At 40.3% G+C, this 21,168-nt stretch overlaps 1 protein-coding gene across 1 annotated transcript in view; it reads left to right on the top strand.

Annotated features, from left to right (window-relative positions):
* Window positions 1-21,168, top strand: part of NR4A3 (nuclear receptor subfamily 4 group A member 3) — a 29,556-nt gene that overhangs the window by 3,704 nt on the left and 4,684 nt on the right. The window contains exons 3-7 of the mRNA XM_032120276.1: window positions 1,980-2,866; window positions 5,057-5,186; window positions 6,146-6,318; window positions 11,661-11,860; window positions 13,022-13,200. Of these exons, the coding sequence (XP_031976167.1) occupies window positions 1,982-2,866; window positions 5,057-5,186; window positions 6,146-6,318; window positions 11,661-11,860; window positions 13,022-13,200 (1,567 nt within the window). The 5' untranslated portion in view covers window positions 1,980-1,981. The remainder of the gene's footprint in view (window positions 1-1,979; window positions 2,867-5,056; window positions 5,187-6,145; window positions 6,319-11,660; window positions 11,861-13,021; window positions 13,201-21,168) is intronic.

The following is a 21,168-nucleotide window of genomic DNA, read 5'->3' as shown; positions in this document are numbered from 1 at the left end:
ACCTTTAGGTTAGGGATATTTTTTCAGTCCTTCGGTCAGAGTTATTTTAGACTTCTGTTTTTCTACTCCACTTTGCACAGAATTCAGTGACATAACTCTCTAATGCTCAGAAAAAAATGCAGAAAAAACGGCATAATGATCTGTTCCCTTGAACTCCTGCTCGTTTTCTGAGCTAGCAAAAGAGACTTTTTCCTTCGTAGAGCTGTGTATCAATATGTCCACTTGTGACATTATCTGTCCACTCACTCTGTTGTGTTCCTCCGTCAGTTTCCAGTGGAGGTGTGTGGAAAGAATTTCTTTCCCTTTTTATTTGATTAAGCACTGATCACTGTGTTTTAACAGCCAGTACTTAAACTAACAAATGATAGTGATACGACTTGCCAGGAAATGTGTGTGCGTGGAATGGCATGGACAGAAATTGATAGGAAAAAAGAGAACAGTAGAATAAATACATGAATAACATTGGGAGGCAAGGCTTGGGGGAGGGTTGTCCTGCCTTTTTCTTCAAGCTTTTGGATTTAAGAGCAGGAAGGTCTTAATTTCAGGAAACAGCAGTACTGTTTTTTTCTCAGATTTTAATGTTTCCTCGAGAAGAAGAAAAATCTGAATGGTTTGTGACAGCGTGATAATTCAAATTTGGTGCTTAGTTTAAATATATTTATCTGTAAAGTGGGCAGGAAAGAATTAAAAGTTGATTTAACACAAATTAGTTGGATTCCTCCATGCCAGGAGTGAATATTTTAAAATAGTAAATGAAAAGAGTTCTTAAAATAATGAGGAAAACCTCATTATTTTCAAGGCAGTTTTGGGGGGTTTTTTTAGCATGAATTATTTCTCAAGTGCTTCTGGAATATAAATTACCATGATTAAGAAGAGATGAACTGCACTTAATTTTGATATACATTTTATCCATATTTACTTTTCTCTTTATGAGGAAATTTATACTAATTGAGCATTTTTTTTCCTCTGCTGTGGAACCAAAATACACTACACACTTTTAGTTCGAGTTGCAAATATTGGGCTAGAATCTCATAGTGTTTAGTCAGACAAACCTCAATGAATTGCAGAATTCAGTTGATTATTTCCTGTGACCAGCAAATTACATGGCAGACTAGTAGGAAATGTAAAAGAAAATAACAATCAGATCTTTTTAGCCAGGCACTGTGTTGCTTCAACCATCCCAGCTATCAGTTAACCACATTAAGTTTTATGACTAATGAATAAAACCAACTGTATTACTAGCCTCAACCTTGCTTTCCTATAAAAACAGAAATACCACGTAATTTTTATCCTACATTTTTGCAAATTGAGGGGGATGTTGCACCCTCCACTTTTTTAAGAACATTTTACCAGACATAAGCCTTAAAACTAACAATGAGACAGCAACTTTAAATTATTAGCTGACCAGAAATATTCTTTGAAGGTCTGGAATTGGGTAAGCAAAATTGGTGTTTGCAAGTCCTGAGTAGCAAACCTTGTGATTTGAGTAATTCCTCTGACATGTACTGCAGATGCTGCTTCTTTTAAAATAAATATAATTTTTAATATTATGCGTTTGATAATCTCGTTTACCCTTCATGAAAATTTTACAGCATGATTGCATGCATACAGAGACAGACTTAGAGTCATAAACTGTTCTCATTCTGCTTATCTAATTCTCATTGACACCTATGTATATTAAGCAGCAGATGTAGGGCAGCTTGAGATGGATTCTTCTCTCACTGACACTGGTATAAATGTGAGTTTCTCCCTTGACTAGATGAGAGCAGGCTCCATAATACCGAATACTTAGCCGGTCCTTGATGAATATTTCTTGTTGAAAGGAAAAGGCTTGAGGCTAATTTAAATGTCCGAATGGGAGTTGGGTGCTTATCTGAGCTCTGAAACGTGGGAAGGCTCCTAGGAAGGAAGTTTGTGAGGGCCTGGGCCGCGGCCTGGTGCACTGGGCTGGTTGTTAACGTGCCCCTTTGCCCCTGCAGATATGCCCTGTGTGCAAGCGCAGTATAGTCCTTCACCGCCGGGTTCGAATTATGCATCTCAGACCTACGCGTATGGCTCGGAGTACAGCTCAGACATCATGAACCCTGACTATGCCAAGCTGACCATGGACCTGAGCAGTACCGAAATCACTGCCACCGCCACCACCTCCCTGCCCAGCTTCAGCACCTTTATGGAGGGTTACTCTGGCAGCTATGAGCTCAAGCCTTCCTGCCTCTACCAAATGCAAACTGCCTCCTCTGGCCAGAGGCCCCTCATAAAGATGGAAGACACCCGGCTGTCCCCATACCAGCCCTCACTGCCCCCATCCACAGATGAGGGGATGCCCAGCACTTCCATGTACTTCAAGCAATCCCCACCCTCCACGCCCACCACACCCGGCTTCCCTGCTCACCAGGGCCTGTGGGATGAGCCCCCGCTGCAGCCCACGCAGACCTGCCTGCCTCCCGGCCACCTGATGGACGCCACCCCCATGAAGACCGTGCCTCCGCGCTTCCCTCTCTTCCACTTCAAGCACTCGCCTCCGCACACGCCGTCCGCGGCCGCCCACATGTGCTACGACCCTGCCTCCCTGAGCCTGCCCCTGGGCTCGGACAGGCCCGCCGCCAGCCAGGCTCCCATGGAGGGCCATTCCTACGGGCTTCACCTGGCCAAAAGACCAGCCACCTTAGCCTTCTCACCACTCGGCCTCAACGCAGCCACCTCCAGCCTGATGGGCGAGAGCAGCGGGAGCGGCAGCAGTGGCCTCCCGTCTCCGCCCAGCAGGAGCTCTTCGTCTGGGGAAGGCACCTGCGCTGTCTGTGGAGATAATGCCGCCTGCCAGCACTACGGGGTGCGGACGTGTGAGGGCTGCAAGGGCTTTTTCAAGGTGAGAGCTCTGCGCTTCGCTCCCCTCCCTGCTTGCCCCCACCTCACTTCCCACTCCCTCTGTCCCCGCATGCTCCTGGTCCTGACCCGGGGGTTCAGGGACATCGTGTGTTAAAACTCAGGCCCCCCACCAGGGTGGGAGGGACATCCAGAGTTTTTGAAGAAGGCCAAGGAAAGCCCTGTGTAGGATAAAAGGATCTGCCAGTGGCTGCTGAGAGGAGGCCATGGCAGTGATCTGGGCAAACCACATCTCTGGTCTGCCAGCATTCCCAATGAAACATGGGTCACCCTAGTTTAAGCTATAAACTGCATTTATTCTGTAGTGAAATGCACCTGGAGTACATTCAACCTGGATTTTACTCAGTCACCCATTCCAATTATGCTTTGTTTTAAGGTGAAAAAAGAAACCCTGAAATCGTAGAGTCCACTTAATATTTTAGGTGGTGGCAGCAGTGCCGTTTGTTGTCATGGGGTGGTCAGCGTGAGGAGGAATGCAGGGTGGTCAGCACCAGGAAGAAACTGGTTTCACTCATGGGAAAAACGCAAGTACTTCTAGTTGCATTTGGTAGCTGCCTTGTAACTTTCAGCTCAGGAGCCCAGGGAGTCCTCACCGGGGGAAAGCTGCCTGCAGAGCAGTGACTAAGCACTGCACAGGGTCCTGGTGCCTGCTCTGCAGTGAAGGCAGCTCTGCAGCTGAATAGCAAGACAAATAACTTACACACAGCAGTTTCTCAGTGGAAACTTTGTGCTTATATTTTCAAGAGCTGAATATGCTCTTTTGATCTTAGATTTGGGTGCTTTGTAATTTCCTTTCAGCAGACTGGGTCCAGAGTCCAGTATTAATTTCAGAATTAGCTTGTTTAAGTGAAGAGCTTGGGATAGACTCTTGGTAGGATGGTTCTGGGCAGCAAGTTTAAGATTTGAAATATTTGGGGTTGATTTGGTCTATTTCTTCTTGCTAAGATAGCAGTCATGCCCCTGTTCTGCTCAAAGATAAAATGGAAAGAAAAACAATCCCAAAATATTTGGGGGGAGGGCTTGCAATGTTTTTTTATTGTAGATGGAGCTGTCAGTGTTACTTAATAATAATCCTTTGATCACATGGTAACACACACATCTCCTATAAAACTAATTTGTTATTTAAATGTAACTAGAAAAGGGTATACAAATAACATGGAAATAGCAGCTCTTGTTATCCCAAACCTGCCCCTGTGGAAATCAATAGCATATCCTTGATTTTTAACAGTACCTTACTCTGCAAAATTAAACTGTTTTCAGCTCCAAATCACAATGAACAATATTTGCTATATCTCTTATATTTAGTACATTGAGGCTGTTATTTGATAACAAACACAAATTAGGAAATAAAATTTATCCATTAATTTAATTGCAGTGACAGATTTAATATTGAATGTTGAGTTGATAAATTTCTTCCGGGTGTCTTTTCTAGTAATATCTTTTTGGATGTTATTTATTGATCTATCCTTGATTTTAAGTATGGCAGCTTGATACATTTTTGCACTAATATTTGTTACATTCTTCCAAAGCTTACCAGGTTTCTACAAATTTTAATTTTGTTTTATTTTTTTTCAACATGACTTTAGAGTTAATTAAATGTACGTATCTATGGCATTATTCTGTCTTTTTTCCTTAGGTCAGGTTAACTTTCCCAGAGTATTTAGCCAAAAATCTTTTGTAGGGGTTTCTGGTATTTTTATTTTTCTCCCTGATGATTTTAATGGCTAACCAAACCAGTTATTGTGGTATTTGACTAACAATAGTGATAGCAAGAGAAGTACATTGCAGATAATTTTGATTTTATTTTAATAAGGTCAGCAATAATCAAGGGAATGAACCAAGTAGAAAATTGTTCCCAAAGGGATATTAAAAGCGGAGATAATCTAATCCCCAAAGGTAGATGTGATGACCTGGTAATTTCAGATATGATTTTATCATTCAAAGTTGCCTGTCTCCAGAGACTTGCTTCAGAACAATCCTAGATGATTTTCATTGTCAGCAGCTAGCACTAATAAAATTGTTTTTCCTGCAGGCTAGTGTGTTAGGAAATTAATTTTATCTAATTATATGAATTGCACTGTCACTTTTCATGTTGTAATTAAAACACATTTTGTCAGGTTCTAAGTTGCTCAAGAAACAATCAGTTTACTATTTTTGTGTTGCATTTTTGCAGAGAACAGTTCAGAAAAATGCAAAATATGTTTGTCTGGCAAATAAAAACTGCCCAGTGGACAAGAGACGTCGTAACAGATGCCAATACTGCCGGTTCCAGAAGTGTCTCAGTGTCGGCATGGTTAAAGAAGGTAAGGGCCCTGGCTATTATCCCAGGAAACTAAAATGTTATGTTTAATGAATGTGTGTGTGTGTATGTGTGTGTGTGTGTATTTCAGCATGGATGTCTCTACAATAAATTTGACAGTGATGAGATTCATAACTTACCCCCAAATATGTGTGTTTATGTAATAATGTATTGATTTTCTGCTTTTCACCCCTATTATCATATTTAGACTAGAGACCCCAGAGTTCAAGAACAGCAAGGTCACAAGAGGATAATTTGACAGTGGCCAAAATGTCTCCTTTATTAACTTTGAACATTGCTCGATAATGCTGTTGGCTTCCCCTTGTTATCTCACTGGGGGCTGCACTGGATTGTGTGCATTTTGACATAGGATCTCGTTTCATTCCCATAAGCTGATTGTAAATTTGCAATTAATTTAAATGGAAACAGGATCAACTCATTAGTACCAATTCTGCAAATATTTAAGCATGTGAGTAATATTGTGTGAGCAGTCCCATTGCAAATACTGACATGGATAATACAACCTATATAGTGTGACCGTGTTTTTTCAAATGCTTCAAGAAAGCTAAAATTACTTTGAATGAATGCCTCTGCCATTTAAAAGAGACACTGGTAGTAGAAACACAAAAATCTGTGTTTCACATTCAGGTTTTTTTTCAGCAGTGGAGTGTCACAGGCACACATACACGGGCACACAGACGTGCCGCAAACAAAGCATGGACACAAGGAACACAGCTGGGCTCTCAGTAAGCAGCTACATTGCTGCTTACAGTCATAGGTCTGACACAGTTCTGGTGCCATTTATGTTCCTTTGCAATCAAAGGCATCAGAAGCATGTGCTGAAACTGGAGAACGTTCTTATTTTTGCTGGTCTGTCCACTGTAAGGAAAGCAGGGTGTTCATTCTGACCCATCATTTGCTGGTACCTTCACAACTCATTCCCTTGGGATTCTTTTCACCTAGTTGTCCGTACCGACAGCCTGAAAGGGAGAAGAGGTCGGCTGCCTTCCAAACCAAAGAGCCCCTTACAGCAAGAACCCTCTCAGCCCTCCCCACCCTCTCCTCCCATCAGCATGATGAATGCCCTCGTTCGAGCTTTAACCGACTCCACGCCCAGGGAGCTGGACTATTCAAGAGTATGTCTCACTTTTCTTTCCCTATTTGCTTTCCTCACAGAAATGATTTGCAAGCTGCATTTCTCCTTACCAGCTGGTTTGCCAAAATGAAATTAAGTGTGAAATTTGGATGAAGGTAGAAACTGGTCCAGCCAGCCGTTGTCTTTTTGTGATAGGTGGACTATGAGAGGAAAGGAAGTTCAGTAGTTAGTAACTATTAGTTATTAGTGTTAGTAACTATTCATTGTGAGGATCTCAATCACAAAATGATCTAATATTCTGCAGTATATTCCATGGCTGAGTGAAAGGAAAAATGCACGGATAAATAGAGCATTCTTCTTGCAAAAAGGCTGTGCCAAAACACAATCAAGTATGATGTCATTGATTAACCAGGAGCAGTACTTATATGTCCAATATCTTAACTTCCATTTTCTGAAGGCTAAAATTTAATAGCACTTCCCTAATATTCAGATAGAAGGGTTGCAGAGTATGGCACTGGATGGATAGGACCATTCCTGTTGAAATCCACAGGAATTTTGCCATTATTTAAGTGGGACCAGGGTTGGCTTTGGATACTCCAGCATGAATATTCCTTCAGTAAAACTCACATTTTTAAAACAAGCCTTTTAAAATAAAAATTCTGAAAAATTATCTCAACAAAGCTTTACCAAAGATTATATATTTTTTTAACCTTGTTCTTTAATGTATCATAGTCATGATTTAAATATTCATGGCACATTCTGAAGTCTGAAAAAAAATGTTCTGTAGTTGTTAAAATACAGCACTGAAATGGCTTGTTAAATACAATTTTTAGGCAGGTTGATATAGGATAAGAAAGAAATTACAGCTAAGGAAAAAAAAGATCAAATTCTTCCCCCTAAAAGAAATATGACTAAATTTGAGACTGTAAAAAATAGCAACTGTATTCAGACAACAACTCCATTGGCCATTTATCACTTGTTGCTAAGTAATATTTAATCCTAAATCATATTTACTGTAATTGTATAAAAATTACATTATGCTATTTTAGACTATACTTATATATATAATTTAGCAATTTAAAACATGCTGTAACATATTTTCTTTAAGCTAATCTGTAAGTATTAAATAATTTAATTTTTCAAGTTATTTTCAAGAATCTAGCTGTTCAGTGTCTGACAACCTACTACGGGGAGAATGCATTAGCCATATCTGCATGTACTTTAACTTACCCAGAATGTCTCAGGGATCATTCTGCAAATACCAAGGTGTGTGACAAGCTGTGCTCTTTGATAGCAATCTGCTGGGTTCCACAGAATTACAGGAGTCCAGAGGCCATAGTTTGTATTTTTTATTGATATAAAGCTCTTTTGCATTTACAGAAAACTGAACAAAAATTATGTACTTTTATGTGATTGTTTTCTTTGTCCTGCAGTAATTATTTCTCTTTTAATGAAAACAACCCATAGATTTAATTATTGAACAAATTTGTTGGAACAATTTTGTGGGACATTACAGGGACCATATGATTGACAGTAAATTAACTTAGTCTTGGTAGCTAAAAGATTGTGTGATTTTCTGTTAGAACCTATTAGTATCTAAGTTTTCCTTTACACTAAAATATATAATAGTCTGTTATGCCCAGCAGTACTGAAAAGACAAAAAGATTCTACTAGAAATTAGTAGATTCTTATGTTTTTCATACACCCTTATACTTACTTTGAAAAGTTAGAGGAGGTCAGAAACAAATGCTGTGTAAAAAGCAAGATTAACTGAGTTTAATGAAGCATGCCATAAACACACAGCAATGCTAAAATACTCCTCTGAAGAATCATCCTGTACCTGTAAAAACTAACTTATGGCATGTTCAGCTAGGCTGTGACCCTGCTGAGCACCACAAATGGGCAGATCTCGAAACCTGGCTTTGGAGTCAGTCCTGGCACTTCTGCAGATACGACCTTAATGTTTAGCATGGTCTTCATGTTTACAGGCTGTAATATCTTGACCGTCTTTAAAATACTGATAAAAGTTTCAGAGAGAAACATGTATCCCTTCCCTCCAAAAAACCTACACACACACACACACACAGACAGAGCAACCCAGGAAGAAAACAAAAACAAAAATGAAATTACATAAGCAACAAACTTTACACCAAAACATTGGAAACAGTTCTGTTCAGAACATGGCTGCTTTTCATCTCAGCACTGGTTTTAACTTACCAGTCCACAAGCAGTGGTATATTTAGGTACTTCGTTTCAAAAGGCAATTGCCAAGGGCTGTAGTCTGGTCTCACACCTGTTTACTGGTACAATTCCCTGAGTTCACACTTTTAAGGAAGTGAGATGAAAAACAGACCCTATAACTTGCCATCCTTATTCATGCAGAGTAGGCACCAAATCAAATAGAAATGTTGCCTTTTCAGAGGGGGAGTGCAGCATTTAGGCAACAATCCCCCCCTTCCTGGGCCACAAAATTAAGCACATATCATGGCTTTTGGAAAAATGAGCGTAGGTTTTCCTCTGTGCAGGGAAGTTATTGTTAGGCTTTTGCAGCTGTAGCAGTCGATGAAGGACTGATGAAAGCAGGCAAAGGGCAGAGCTAAGTTGTGCTATCGGGCTTCCCAACCTCAGGCTTTCCAAATCTCCTCAGATATAACATACAAGTTAATGTTGCTTGCTACACATGCAACCCCCTCCTTAAGTAACTGTCAGATTTCATTTAATTCCCAAAGGAGCTTCGAGGAAGGGAGTGGGGCAGAGCTTTGTCTTTTGTCTTTCTCCCTGTTTGCCTCCAGTTTGCATAGGGCAGGTTTAGAAATGCAGATCAGAGGGAGCCCTTCCGTCCCTGTGGCCTCCTGACCAAGGGCAGGTTTGCCAGCTGTCTTGGTCACAAGTTAGGTCAAATATCATTACTTCTCCATGAAATAATCATGGAAAAACCCCACAATTGTGGTGCAAGAAACGAAAACATACATACCATTTATGGTTACTTATATCCTCCTAAATCTATTACAAGTAAATAATATTTTATTTTAACAATCCTTTGTAAGTGCTAACTCTTTGTAGCGAGCAGCGATGTATTGCAGCAGCTGAAAACTATACAATTCCATATAATCTTTTTACCTTTCTTCTAAAATTGCTCTCATGGGATAGACTATAATAAAAAATACAGGTTATAATTTTTTTAGATGCATTTAATTTCAGTGCCCAGCGTGGGGTATATACCACACTGTAGCATTCACAGTTACATGACATAATGCAGCATTCACCTTCATTAGAAAATGTTAAAACTTTGCCGTACTTTTGCCAAAGGAATGTTTTATAAATATTGGGAACAAATTAACACCTGGCATAATTACACTGAGTTGTGATGAGTTATAATTAGAATGAACCCATTCAGAATGGGTACTATCTTTTTTCTTTCCCCTTTCTTTTCCCTCCTCTTTACTGCTCAAAGGATCAAGAATATGTCTTGCCTTAGCAATACCTATTGTGAGGCAGGAGTTTCCATCAGCCTGTTTAGTTTCCCTGTGTATTAAGAAAGAGTCATAGGTCCCCACCTGTTCAGCAAAGCACATCTCCCAGAGCCAAATGCATACTTGCTGTGGCTTGCTCTGCACCTTCACTTCTAGAGGGTCCAGAACATGCATAGTCTGTGAAAAAGCAAATTATCTTTTTCTACCCATTAATTATCTGGGTGCATCTTGCTGCAGTCCAGTGCCAGGAGTAGTTGATTCATGCTGCTTGAGTATCCTCAACTGCTCCATTCAGGTGGGAGTCTGAACACATAAATGATGCAGCATACAGATTTTTCTACTGATGCTCCCCTTCTCCATATTGTGCCTCTACCTCCCTCACTATCACAGGATTCTTCGGAGTAGCTGAGGCAAAATTTGTCTCCATATAAACTTTTTAAGAAGGATTGCACATGTTTCACCAGCTGATAAGGGATGTGAACTGGAATTTACCATGAGAAGCTCATGCAGTTAGTGTTGGGTAAGCAGAACAGAGTCACTAAGGGCTAGTACCAGGACCACAGATACAGGGAGAGGTCTCTAGGATTGCTGTGGTTCTCCCATCAGTCAGCAACTCTGACATTGTGTCCTTCATCCCTTACCTGCCAACAGCAACCAGCTCCAGCTAGGAGGGGCAGAGAGCAGGACAGCTACCTGAGAAGTTCTGCTTGCTGCCCCTGCTCTCTGTCCTGCACAGTTAGCAGCTTGGGTTGCAGTTAGCAACTTGGGTGATATCTGCAGCCCACAGTTGTAGTATGGTCCTCCCAGGCTGCCAGTCCACTGTTAATGATAGGAAAGAGTTTTTTTCTGCTTCCACTCTGGCTTGGAGAGTTGCTAGAGTGGCCTTTAGGCTGATGCACTGAAGCCTAACTGCATGTGGGAAGTTGTTTCCAAAGGGTACGCAGGCTTCTTTTGGCTGTGGAGACTACCTCAGCCTTTCTTTGGCTGAATCCATGAGAGAGAGTGGGTATGAAGTCTCTCCCAGAAATAACCCAGCAGATGTTTGATGATGAGGATATTACAGTAAATACCACATTATTCAGTACCTGCTCAGAAAACCAGCAGCACTTTCCAAGCACAGAATTGGACTAAGCCACAAAAGCTCATGTTGTATTTTCTGCCGACAGAGAGAGAGCAGTGTCAAAGGAGTGATAGGGATCCACTGGTGACGAAGTAGGAGATAGTGGGGAGTGAGCTGTCAGGGGGTCACAGGGAAGCTGAGCAAGCTGAGACTGTCAAAACGGTTGCCTGGAAGAGTTATGGCCACATAAGCAGGATAATAGGTTCTGCTGAGCCTCAAATGCTTCAATTTGAAGGATAAGAGGTGATATGGGGCAGCTGGTTTACTTTGAACCAATTCTGTATTCAAATGAAGCAATGCTGCATGTGTCAGATAAAACGTGATTTATCTTATGTGTCTCTATCACTGTCAGATAAAACGCACTTTGTGAGGTTTTGGAAGAAATCTGCATTTCCAACATATTGAGACAAATTCATCAATGGGAGAAGTGTTTCATTGTAGTAAGCCAAATAATGTTCCTATTCTAGTGTGATGCAAATTATCCTACCCACCAGGTTTCTATTTCTGTTTACTAATAGCATATAGGTACTTGTAAAACATGATATTATATTTTAGTTATAAATTTGAAATTACTTTTATACATATGGAAATGTTTTTGCAGTATCTATCTGAATAGCAAAATGCCTGTAGGTAGCCAAATAAGTAGAGAGACGTAAACCTACTTTTTATGTCTTTGTTAATAATACCAGCTTTGCCACAGAAGGAAATGTTGTTGGGCAAATAATGCTGTATGTTTCACAGAATGCCCTTAAATGCATATAACCTTGCTTTCTGTGGCTTTCATTTTAGTACTGTTCCACTGATCAGGCTGCTGCAGGCACAGATGCAGAACATGTACAACAGTTCTATAATCTTCTGACTGCCTCCATTGACATAACTAGAGGCTGGGCAGAAAAAATCCCAGGATTTACTGACCTCCCAAAAGAAGATCAGACATTACTCATAGAATCAGCTTTTTTGGAGCTGTTTGTACTAAGACTCTCCATCAGGTAACTATTTATTTCATTTCCTCTTAAGATGATGTCAAAAATCATCTGAGTGTTTTTAAGGAATAAATATGACGCTATCTTTGAGCATAGTCAATTGTACCAAAAAAAAGCACAAAATAATCAGCAATGTCATCATACAAAGGATATGATGTTTAATTTGTTTTACGCTGCAGGAAAAACCGAGAAGGTGATTTAAAAAGAGATCATAGGTGTCACTAATGTGCTTCTTTTATTTGATCTATCCCATCTTCTCCCTACACAGCAAACAAAATTGATCCTCAGGTACTATTTGAGCAAGTCTGCTTTGTACTCATAAGTATGAAATATAGAAAAGCACTTTAAGTAGGAAAGTTCTTTTCTTTTCCCTTTGTCATCTGTTTTTGAAAGGGATGAAGAAGATTTAAAATCTTGTTCAGATTGGTTTTCTTCTTAATACCAAGTCATTTAATAGAGTGAGATGCTATTTGTCAGTCTAGTACTAGTTAAGACACTTTACCAAACCCACTTTCAGAAACTGGCAAAATTGCAGACTGGTGATTTCAGTTATGCCCATGTTTATTCAGGTTGAAAATGACCTTTGCATGTGTGATATTGGCAATGGGGAGGAGAAGGAGAGGAGAGTTTGGCTGTAATTTCTCTTCTACACACAGGTTTTCATATAGAAAGGTTTATGCTGTTATGTGTATTGTGCTGCATTATTGCATGCATGTTCCATTGTTTTTTCCTTACCAATTTTTACAATCTGAAAAATGCAGATGATACTAAGTAAATGCTGAGAGTTGCAGAACCTATCTTTTTATTAGTTTTGTATTTCAAAATGCACTCACTTAGTATTCCTTTGGTTCAAACATACAGTATTTAATGCAAAATGTCTTCTTTGTTTATGCCTTTGGGCAGGACCAAAATCTTAACTAATTAGACAGTCTACACCACATGCTACAGCTAACCTCAGGCTTATAACTCTACCAAGTAAGCAATCATAGAAGCTTGTTTGTTGTACTTTGGCCCCAAGGGAGAAACATATTGTCAAACGTGAATGCCCACATATGTCTCAGGATAATATGCCTTGGATTTTAAATGACAGACACTTCAATACTGGTTATGCATTTGGCTGTAAAGTAGAAGATGCATTTATAATTTTTTCAATTGTTTTTATTTGAGGTCTGATACTGCTGAGGATAAGTTTGTATTCTGCAATGGACTCGTGCTTCATAGACTTCAGTGCCTTCGTGGATTTGGGGAGTGGCTCGACTCTATTAAAGACTTTTCCTTAAACTTAAAGAGCCTTAACCTTGATATCCCAGCCTTAGCAAGTCTATCAGCTCTAACTATGATTACAGGTAAGTGCTCCTTTTCTAATAGAAAGCTTCAGACTCTAGTGCTTTGCTTTATTGTAGATTCAAGCAATTTCAATTAATTTAGCGGTGTTCAGGGTGAAGTGATTATGATTTTTAAGCACTGGAATGGCCATATTGAAACTGTGGATTAACATTAGGCTATCAGACACTCCATTAAAATGTAACTCAACTATTTCTTTGCAGCTTCATTGTTTTCTCAGAATAGACTAAAAAAGCAAACTGCTTCCAAGAAAATTGTGTAGCTCCTATGAAAATATTCAAGATACTTGCTGAAGTCCCAGAAAAGCTTAATGAAATTACCAGAGCTAGGTCTTCTGTGTAGGAACACTAATATTAAGGCAGCTTGAGACGTAGAAGCCGTACAGCTAGTATAGCTCATCTCTTAGCAAGATAGCTAGACCAGAAAGAATGCTTCATGAGAGCAGGCAGGCTGCTTTTGGCAGCCAGGCTTGCCTAGGTATTCCACGTACTGCTTTTCTGAGAGAGGAAAATCAGAGAATAATGAGAAAAAAGTCACATCCTGCAGCTGTACAAAAGCTTTTGGGTGTGCATGTGCCCATATGACCCCTTCTGCCAGCTGGGGTGAGCAGCAGGAAACTAATGTCAGAATCTGCCAAATCTGTCCAGTAAGTACAAAATGGGGGAACATAACCTTTTAAAGTGTAATTTTTGCATTCCTGAAACAATAAAGCCACTGCATACCTTGGGCATCTTGCAATAGAAGAGTCATGGCTGATGGCAGTAGGAGGAGTTGGGAGAAAGGGTGTCTGACAACCATACAGCAGAATTTGGAGCAGAAGTCATCTCCACAGAGATCCTCACACTCATATCTGAAAAACTGGTAGTTTAACAGAGCAACTGTGTCATCAGTGTGAGACAGGGCTTCAGTGTGCCCTGAGCTGAATCTTCCCAGGGATGCTTATAAGCTCCACTGGGATAGATATTGATTTCCTTCTGCATTTCAGGCATCCACTACTTTGCAGGCAGTGGCCTCAACAGTATCAGCTGTAGCCTTCCTTTTACCCGGGATGAGATGATGTCAGGGCAACACTGAGATAAAACACTCAATGACAGATATAAAAACTAAAATTGGCCAATTCCTGCTGACATTTGCAGGGCCAGGATTTTGGCTTCAGAGTTTGCATGGTACGCTTCCTTCCTGCACTTTGGTGAGGGGTTAGTATATGTGTGTAGCTCTTTGTTTCTTAAGTATTTTCAGGCTTTTTATTAATTTCTGTTCATTTTTTCTGCAGTTCGAAAGGGTACTTTAGGGTCCAGATTTCTGGTTTCTTTGATAAAACATATAAGACCAAAATAACTCCCAGGAGCTGCTTTACTCTGTATTAAAAAGTTTCTGAGATAAGTGTTATGTTAAAGTCAGGAAGAACATTACCAGTTTTTTTTTTTTCCCTGCATATAAACATACACTGGCATATGTTCATGCCTACTTACATGTATGTGCTATAAATACCTATATATGTATGTGTATACCTGTATACATACATAATATATTTATGTATGTATATGCATTTAGATATCTCTAAATCAAGGACAGGTGCTGTCCCTCTATACATTTACATACAGGCATATATGCTCACACACATATATATATAGCACATATGAATTATTTAGATTATTTACTATATACAAGATATGTCTTTTTTAGATAGTCATTGGTAGTGTGTTCTTGATTATCCTTCTGGAGACCGAGAGGATGCAGGTTGATGAACAGGATTCCCAGCAAGATAAGTGAATGTAGCAAAAACAAAAGTATAGGAAAAAATCATCAGACTTACTCCCCTTACAAACCCATCTGTCCTGTCTTAGCATAGTAATTTGTTCAGTTAACCACTGCTTGCTTGCCCTTACATAAGGAGTCAAAGTTGTCCAGTGGCTGGCTCAGTTCACCCTAGGATAATTAGAAATAACTTTTAATTGGATACACCCCACCTTTCTTCCTTTCCTTGATCATAACCCTTCCAGGAGTTTGCTATATTGTGCTGGTCTTCCCAAAGTTTCTAAACAAATGGAAGCAATTGTTGCCTTTAAAAGGAGACAGTTTCTGTACATAGAAACTTTAAGATTTTCTCTGTTTGTCAAGCTTCTCTTGATTTTCTCACCTGAGATGGTGTTTAAAATTAATGCTGTTTGCTGCTTTCTTTCATTTCATGAGGCTGGTATATCTCTGCTGATTTGGTCTTAAGGACAGCATGTATTTTCATGTGATCTAAATTAGACCAAAGCTCTAGTGACTTATATTCACAGGTTTCAGATGTCCAAGGGCAGTTAGCTAACTCAGGGACTCAGCCAGAAATTTGGTCACCTGAAAACGGATAGCATTGTATAATGATGAACAATATTAAAAATAAAACATGTAAGAGGAAATCAGGTGATTCTAGATAGTGTATTGAAATTTTTTATTCAGGAAAACCTTGAGATTTGCCTCTGATGTGGCATCCCACAAGAAATGGCTTCTTGTCTTCTCCCTGCAGTTTGAGTATGACAAGCCATGTGCTGGTTTTCAGCTAGTTACACCAAAAGAGAAAAAATAATGAAGAGAAAATTTGGAAATATGAAACCTGAAGAAGTCTGAAATGTTGAACATTTTAAAGCATTGTTTTGAAGCTTGGCTTAGATTTAGATGGGTGGTTTAGGTGCCATTCTTTATCTCCAGGGAAGGCACCCTTTTCTCCTGTAATGGACTGTTGGAGGCAATGGGTAGTTGGCAAACCCTGCATCAAGCCCTCTCTCTGAGTCAGACCAAGGGAGAGCAACCTTCCCCAGGAACACAGGATATCCAGCTATTGAGCGTCACTGTCTTTTGTCTTAAGACAACTTGATATATTTCATGGGGATGCAGAATGGCTGTTGTGTCTGATGATTTGCGGACAAGCTGGTGGTCAGAGGGATACCAAAGACCCTATCTCTAGTCTGATTCCAACAGGAAGGGAATCTGACTCTGGTTCTCCCATGTTCCAGATGGATATCCATGTCATTAGGCTTCAAGATAAGGAGCAGGAAAGCTTTCTTTTGTGAATCTAGTTGTTTGCCTTTAGTAACAACATTGCAAAACCAGAATGCTGCCTTGAGCTAAATTTTCTTGCTTATTACACAAATTGCTCATGACTTGATGGCTTAACCAAAAAAACCAAAAACACAACAACCCTGTGATCTATGGTAGTCATAGCCTGTTTTAATACTGTACAGCATCTTAGGTACCATTGAATTCAAGGATTGTCTTTCCAGGTAAAGAAAAATTTCTTCTGGGAATAATGACCTGTTCATTCTTCTTGATTTCACGAGTGCTGTCCTCAGCCCAAACAAAGATGTGCTCTTAGAAAACAAACCCTCTTGTATACTACTAGTTTTTGGCAGTTTTGCTGAGGGAGAAGAGTAAGAGGAGCCACTGCTCTCTTTTGCATGTTCTCTTTCTGTTCTTCAAGAGTGACAGGGAGAACTAACATCTGTCCCCCAGTGAAGGAAGAAGGAATAAATGTAAAAATCAGTGTTGGAGACTAAAACACATTCCACTGGTCCCAGTGTCCTAAGATATGCTGAGGGCTGTTCCTTCATTTCGGGATGTCAAATTGTCTCCCCAGTAACAGCTCCAGTAGTTCCACTGACCTTCAATTAACCCTGCTGACTTGTTTGGAGCTGCAAAGGTCCATGTGCTATCCCAACCGCAGCTGCAGATGACAGCATAGGATGCGTGGTTATAGGCATGTAGGGTCATTTGTTCTTTTCAGTAATTGCAAAGAGAACAACAAGAGACCTATTGAGTATCACAGTACTCACTAGTTCACTACACTGCTTGCTTTGAGTAAAGGTATGTACAATATTTTGCATTACATATTCCATTAGAAAGTCCATATATTTATGCTTTTTCTATCTATTTTATGTTTCCTGAAAATCTGTGGTATGTTGCCTTGAAGAAAAAGCATTATGTCAGATTGCTGATGAATTTTCAGGTCCTCTCAGACATCAGCTTAAAAGAGCATCCAGAATGAAAGAAGTAACATCTGGTTTACTGTGGAGGCTTGCAAACAGTTGACTTAGAACTCTGTTGTGCCAAAACTCATCTTTTTACTGTAAGGTGCTCCTTTAGGATCTTCCTCTCTCTGTCTCTCTTCTCTTTTTTTACTTCCTTTAGTTGGTTTAGAAAGGCTGGACACAACTTCCTCCACAGCACGAGTGTTGCTCTAAGCATCACCCAGAAGAAAGTAGGTAGGAAACAACACACAACACTCACCTCACATGCCTATGAAAGTAAAAAAATTAGGTCTATCATGTTCTTCTTCTTTGGATCACTTATTCTGTTGGTATGTAGGATCTAATGAGCTGAAGAAGAGTGACAATATGGAAGGAAAATGCTGGCCATCTTGGAACAAGTTCTGTTAATTCCACACGGATGATTACTGTCAGTTTAGTATGTTCATGGATCACAAATGTTCCTGCACAATCATTCTATGATGGACTGGATAGTGTTGAAGATGAAGCTTCGCAGAGTAGACTAGATACTAAGCCAGTCTATGCTTGAAAATGCTTCCTTAACTTCCCAAGTGATCATTTGTTAGGTTTTTTTCTAACAGTGTGAAAATACAAAGACTGAGAGTTCCAGTGCAGATCATCGCAAGGGCACACTGTAATTTAGCCTCAAATTTCTGCATGCTCTAGAACTGCTAGTGTTTTCTCTCTCTCTCTTTCTCCTTGTTGATTAGCTTTTCCTCTCTGCCCCTTCCTTTCTCTGTCCACATCAAACCATTATTGTTTTGCCCACTTGACACTCTCGGTGGGATGCTGCCGAGTACAGAGCATTCTAGCCCTCATTCAGCCAAGCTCTTTCAGCATATGTTTTATTTTAAGTGTGTTACAGACCAGCCCAGAACCACTGTATATATTGGGCTTATTCACACTCCTAATGCTTTGTTAGACTGGCACCAGACCACTGAAGAATATTATGAGGTTTCAATTAATTACAACTTTGTGTTTGTCTTCCTGCTGTTGGGCTTTCTGTTCCAGTTTACAAACACAATTTTTAGCACCATCAGTCATACCAAGAAATAGTAATGAGACCAGTGTGGCTAAAAAGAGTATGACTGCTGCAGTTCCTTCTGAACATGAATTTGTCCGACCTCCCTATGGAAGGGAGACTTACCTACTCTGCAGCAGCAGCTATCCTTCAGTCCTCTTGCCAGGGTATCCCCTGGAGTGGGTGCTTCGTGTGCTGGGTCTACATACAAGCAGGTGGCAGACTGGAGGAGTGTAGGAGAGCTGGTTATAAAAAAAACAACCCTCCAGATTGCATTGTCTGCCTTCCCCCCGCCACTTAGCTGGGGGAAATACTGTCAGCGTCAAAGTAAAGTACTCACTCCTCCTTTTTCACTCCCACCTCTTTGTTGAGGCAAGAACTCTTTGCTTCTACAGCAACCAGCAGTCTCCATGTTATATTGTGGTTTTCTCAAAGGAGGGAGCAAACTATGGTGTTCTGTGTGGTCGCTTAGCTCATCTGACTTTAGGTACCTTGCACAGCTGATGGAGAATACAGGGCACCTCCAGAAGATGATTCATCCACCTAAAATTTAATAATCTTCTAAAAACGCCCATCCTTGTATTGATATTAGGAGGAGTTTGAGAAGTCTGTGCACCAAAGCTGGGGATCCTTGTGAAGTGTCTGAGAGTTAGGCAGGATAAATGGGGGCCAGATTGCAACAGGAAAGGAGATTCTTGGGTCTGCTGAGTTGCAGTGTTTCCGTGTAATAGTGTGTGCACAAGAAAGCTGTAGGCAACTGAGCCTTGTGCTTATTTGAGTTATAGAAGGGGAAGAGGAATGTGAAGGGGGAAGAGAAAATCACATAACTACATTGAAACCGAGACAATCAAGAGGCCTATTTTAAGTCTGCAGTGTTCATCCGTTGCATTTCTGGACACCTCAGAATTAATTGAGACTGAAAGTGATCCCCCGTGACACAGAGTGCAGAGCCCAAGGTCTTTGAGGTACTTCAGGTCTCTGAGGTACTCGTGCTCTCTGAGAGGCATTTTCTTTCCAAAGGTACTGCTCAGTCTGCCTGACCCTGGCATGATCCACCTCGGGTCAGAGGTTAGGGAAAGAGGGACTAGCACTGCTGGGTGATGGATTTCTTTGCTTTCTTCCTGTTGAGTTTTTGCTGATCAGTGTGATGATAGCACAAAATCACATTCAGCTTCCTGGGAAAAGGACAAAGGTGTAAAAAACTTGCTGTGTTCAGTTTGCCGGGATGAGCTAAGTTTGCAGAGCTTTAGAGGCAAGACTTTTGGTGAGTCATTTTGGCAGCATCTTTGCCATAAATCACCATTTTTCTTGCAAAAATCAATGCTATCCTAAAACAGAATCTTGGTTTGTTACAGGCTGAGAAATCCTATATTCACTTTACGTGTGCCTTTGTAATTATAAGAAAGTCTGACTACGATAATATTTACACATCTCCTCAATCAGTTAGAGAAAATCTATCTATTTTGACCAGCTGTACTTCTTGGGATAAATCTTGGCCTTATCATTCCCATGTGGATATGAACATCCTGTGGAAGACGGCGAATAATGATTAGAGGGCCTTGGCTTCAGTGCGACTGCACACACTTACCACAGGGATCTTGTGCTGCTCCCGCTAGGTTGTGTAAGAAAGACTGTGGGTCTTTTTTTGTACAAACGGGACTGGGCATGTAAAAAAGGCAAGAAAATGTGCATCCTGTTATTTGAACCCTGTTAAATCTAAATCTTTGAGTAAATTAGGCCCAAGACACCTCAAGTCTACCAAGTAGGGGAGCCTATTCTTAGATGAATGTGTTCTTCAGAAGGTAGTTGTGCTTCAACACCAGAGACTGCAGTGCCAGTGCCAGTGCATTCAGTGGCCTTCCCTAGCAGAAGGGCTTCCACATAGATGGCTTTGACTTTCTATGGATGCCATAGGAAATTTAAGGGGATTCATTTAGGGAAAACCCTAGAGGCAGTTCCAGGCATGAGAAATTAACCCTTATGGAGATTTGCAAGTAGCGGAGGCCATTGTATGGCAATTCACTCAGGGGAGAACAATTTGGGTTATCAGGGACTGCTTTAATATTGTAGCACCAGAGTTTAAGGACAGAATATATCTTAATTCTGAATTTTCACGATTTTGTTGTGTAAAGTAAGACTTCTAATTTGATAATCTTTGCACATGTGCATTGGTACATTTCATGGCTATTCACCAAAGACATGATTTTTTCATGAAACCTTCTGAACTTGTCAGTGGGAGACAAGCTGCTTAGTTCTGGCTGAAAATGCTAACAAATCTGCTGCATGCTCCAGAGCCAGAGATAATTTTCCATACTCTGCAGCAAGGTACACACCTACTGAGGCAGTGGTTTGAAAATGTGCTCTGCTAATTTGTAGTCAGGTTTTGAACCCACTCTAATATTCCAGCTCCCTACATCCATAAAAAATATCTTCACTTACACAGCTAGGAAACAAAACAGATTAAAATGTGGGAACTCTTCAAAGATTGCAAGATTAATTTAATGTCCTGCAGATTCTCTCAGTAGGCTAGTGGTAAAAAAAAAAGTCCTACAGCTTTTCCAACATGTATAAAATATTTATCTGCCAAGATTTTTAATGGCGGAATCTGCCTAAGTATTTACTCTCGGTGACCTGTATAGTTAAGGCTTACATAATTACACTATACACCATTTACTGGAAAGACTTTAAATATTCATTGACTTCTCATGTTTTAATGTAAACAAGGCACTTAGGATACCTAGGGTTTTTAATTCCTGCAAGGTGAAAACGTGTCTGAAGCAGATGTCACTGGCTGGATAAGTGTTGCTCTGAAACAACAGGGCAGATTGATGGTACTTAAATGATAGAGCAAGGTAGCTTCTGGCCAGAGATGTCCACGTCCGCACATCTCCGATTCTGATCCCGAACCAGTATTATTCAGG

Source organism: Corvus moneduloides, chromosome 1 (genome assembly GCF_009650955.1).
Source record: "Corvus moneduloides isolate bCorMon1 chromosome 1, bCorMon1.pri, whole genome shotgun sequence".
NCBI lineage: Eukaryota > Metazoa > Chordata > Aves > Passeriformes > Corvidae > Corvus > Corvus moneduloides.
Note: the sequence above shows the minus strand (reverse complement) of the source record. Positions and strands in the feature narration are given on the sequence as shown.